Source organism: Monoraphidium neglectum (assembly GCF_000611645.1).
Source record: "Monoraphidium neglectum strain SAG 48.87 unplaced genomic scaffold scaffold05169, whole genome shotgun sequence".
Lineage (NCBI taxonomy): Eukaryota > Viridiplantae > Chlorophyta > Chlorophyceae > Sphaeropleales > Selenastraceae > Monoraphidium > Monoraphidium neglectum.
The window spans coordinates 1-3,514 of record NW_014008461.1 but is presented as its reverse complement, the minus strand read 5'-3'; the positions used below and the strand labels follow the sequence as shown (position 1 = coordinate 3,514).

General features: G+C 68.2%; 2 protein-coding genes across 2 annotated transcripts; both read right to left on the bottom strand.

Annotated features, from left to right (window-relative positions):
* Nucleotides 1-13: 13 nt before the first annotated feature.
* MNEG_15260 (hypothetical protein) lies at nt 14-391 on the bottom strand (the record flags this gene model as incomplete). Its single annotated transcript, XM_014036270.1, has 1 exon — nt 14-391. One exon carries the CDS (start codon nt 389-391, stop codon nt 14-16), a length of 378 nt encoding a protein of 125 aa, XP_013891724.1.
* Nucleotides 392-3,140: 2,749 nt separating this feature from the next.
* MNEG_15259 (hypothetical protein) lies at nt 3,141-3,398 on the bottom strand (the record flags this gene model as incomplete). Its single annotated transcript, XM_014036269.1, has 1 exon — nt 3,141-3,398. One exon carries the CDS (start codon nt 3,396-3,398, stop codon nt 3,141-3,143), a length of 258 nt encoding a protein of 85 aa, XP_013891723.1.
* Nucleotides 3,399-3,514: the final 116 nt, after the last annotated feature.

Sequence of the window (3,514 nt, the reverse complement as noted above, 5' to 3'; positions counted from 1 at the left end):
CCTCCAGGGACCATCAGCCTGGGACCCACGCAGCACCTCTCATCCCGCCCCACTCCCGCCCCTGCCTGCATGCTATGAGCCCCTGGGGCCCCCGCACCTTCCACAGCTCGTTCTCCCACTCGACAGCCTCGCCGTTGATGGGCATGGGCTGCGTTAGGTCGTGGCTGCCGTTGTAGCTGGGGCCGCCCTTCTGGCTGGGGTCTGGCGTCACGAGCACGGGGTAGTGGGGTGACGCGCGGACCTGGGCCAGCGTCGGCATCGCGGGGCGGTGCCGCGGCCGCACGTTGGCGGCGCAGGACTTGTAGATGCCCAGGATGTTGACGCCGCCCTCCATGGCACTGCTACCCTTGGCCCCGGCATCACCGGGGCCGGCGTCAGCGGCGGCGGTCATGCTGGGCCCAGACCGGGAGGGGGGGCGCCGGTCTGTTGTTGCGCGAAAAGGGCCGCGTCGGCGCCCGGCTGCACGGCGGCGGGTCCGCCCGGTTGAATCAGGCCTGGCTGCGGCTGGGCTGGGTCCAGATGCGCGTCTTAATTGATGACTGTGGCACTCTGGGCAAACCGGGCTCCTGGTTCCTGCTGAACGAGAAGGCTGCCGCAGCGCCCAAGAATGACGACTGGCAGTGGGGGCGTCTGGCCGGAGGGAGTCACCCGGTGAGAGGTGTGGTAAGATCTTAATGACCGTGCAACTGTGAATTGTAGCGGGGCCGGTGGGGTGTCCCTCAGCGCAGGCCTGCAATTAGACAGTCACCCGGAGTCACCGCAGCGCTCCCCGGCACCACAACAACGTGATGCGGTGTGCAGGGACAAGGAAACAGCTTGTTCAACGATTCCCTGCTTATATGCCAGGCACGCCGGCCGAGGCACACCGTCTGGCCATCCTGCTGCCCCGTCGGGCGAGGGCATACGGGCAACTGGCACCCTGCTGCAGCATGGCGCAGGGGTCACGTGTAGTAGAAATCTAGCCCTTACCTACAGCCGATGAGTCGTCAGGAGTGGCAGCCACAGACAGCGCAGTGCACGTAACTGCTCCTCCCTGCTGCCCCCCGCTGCAGTGATGCCCTGTCTGCTGCTGCTAACTGGGCCGCACTATGATGCAGCAGAGTCTTAGTGTATTAGAAGGCACGCTAATGGTGGGCAAGGGAAGAGGGCGGCAAGATATCGAGAGGGAGATGTACAGGCCGTTTGTGTGGGGGCTTGGGCAGGGCAGCCACTGTTGGCAGCAAGTCCATAACAAACCAGGCCGCGCGACAAAATCCTCTGCATTTATTCGATTTGGTCAACGTCATGCACACACTTGACTTTTCTCCGGTCTGCCTGTCTGCTTGCTGTCGAACTTCACGGTGGAACGCGCACTCGCTCGTCGCCGTCCCGACAGCGATGCAAGACGCCAGATTCTATGAAGCTATCGTCCTCCCTGTCAATCGCCTGACATCTGACCACAGCAGCTTGGCACGAGCAGCGCCGCACATGACTGTGGCTGGGCATTTGTCGTGGTGCTGGCCCGGAGCCGTCCTGCATCAAGTCAAGATGACTGACAACAAAAGCAGTGACTGACACTGGAACCTGACTGCTACTACATGTTGGCGATGGGTTTACACACGGGGTGCTGCTGCCGCAGATATGCAGAGGGCAGCAGCCAGCCTTGTGGTGTGTGTCAGGCACCCTGTGGGGTGCAAGGATGCGCTTAGGCTCGCGGCCAGTGTGCGTGGGACCCAGGCTTAGCTGACAGTCAATACAGCGGAAGCAGGGGAGGGAGGGACACCGGAGTGCCGAGGCAGGCACTTGCGCGCAGCAGGGCCCGGCCCCACCCCCGGAGACGCCTCACTCCCACAAAGGACGCGCGTGCGCGGCGCAATACAGCCCCAAAAAGCCGCGAGCAGGGGCACAAAATAGGGATTCGCTGTTCTCCCGGCGCTGCGACGGTAGCGGCACAAATGAATGGGCCCTGCCCACCAGAAAAGACGACCGACGGAGGGGACGGGCGTGGCGACAAAACGTATGCGCGCGGTGCTCCCGGGCGGCGCAGGGGCGGCCCCCAGGCGCCGCGCGCCCGGCTGCGCCCGCGCCCTCCTGCCACAAACAGCTGGCTCGTGAAATCCGTCCGCGCCCAGTACTGTCAAGCGAGCCGCGCCTCGCCGCGCGCATGGGCCACCCCCGGAAGTTCAGTGCTCAGGAACGCGGATGTGTGCGCGCGGCCACGGCAGCAGCCACTGCCTGCGGCCGCGTGCGCGTCGCCGCGCCAGCAGCGGGCCGGGCCCCACATCCAAGGGGTCTGCGTCGGCCGCTGCCCACAGCCCGTGCTGCTGCGCATGCGTGAGGGCCTGCGCGCGAGTGCTGTGCATGCGATGCTCTCAAAACTGGAGAGGCGCCCAGGCCTCTGCTGCGACCCCCCTCCTGCAAGGGGCGGATGCTGCTGCCAAGAACGTGTAAGAACCGCGCCGCGTGGCGGCGTGTGTGTGTGTATGTGTGTGCGTTGGGGAGACCAGGGTGGGACACCCGAATAGTACACAGTCGCCGCAGCGGCGGCGGCGTCCTGGGGCCAACCGCGGCACCGGCCTGGCCCAGCGCGCAGAGCTCCAAGCGGCGCTGCGGCACTTGTGCAAAGCCGTGGCCGGCGCCGGCTGAGGGCGCGCGCGCCGCTGCCACGCCGGCGCCGGCGGCAAGGCGGGGCGGGACGCCTTCAACGGCGCCGCAGCCCTTCGCGCTCGAAAACAAGACTCGAGGCTCTCGCGCCAAAAATCGCCCCCATCCATCACGGGCATCGGTGCACTGCTCGCTTCGCGGGGGCGCAAGGGGCCCGCCGCACGCGCTCGCCCCGCGCCGCACCACTCCCCGCCCGCGCCAGGCGCGCCCTGCTCCCGCGGGCGCGCGCTGCCGTGGGGGCGCCACGGGCCGCACGTGCGGCGGCCGCGAGGCGCGCGGCCGGGCGACGCACGTTGGGCCCGGCACGGGGGCATACGCGCGGCGAGGTGCACGTGCATCTCCCACACTTTCTTGCACGCGTTCTCAGCCTCAACCGCTCTCGAAATCGTCTCTCTCTCACACTCTCACTCTCTGTGTCCCTCGCTCTCTGCTTGTCGCTCCCTCTGGCCCGCGCGCGCGCGCCCGCCGCGGCGCCCCGCGTCGCCTCAGCTGCCGCCTCAGTTGTCGAACCGCAGGTTGCGCAGGCTCTGGGGCCGCGTGCTGCTGGGTGGCGTCCACCCCCACACGTCGTGCCTGTCCAGCAGCGGGCTTCCCTCCTCCCCCATCTCCAGCGCCTCCCAGGTGCCCTCAAACGGGTCGGGCCCTGAGGGGGCGGCCTCGAGGGCGGAGCGCGCCGGGGGGCGCGCGGGGACGCGCTCGACCACGTCACCGGGTGACAGCGCGCCCAGCTCCTCCTGGGTGGGGGGTGCCACCATGGGACAGGGTGGGGGGTGGGAGGGAATGGTTCAGGTGGGGCGGGGGAAACACCGACCTCAGGCCCGGCTGCGAGGTGCAGCCCCGGCGGGGATGGCGGCCCTGCTGCAGCGGGGGG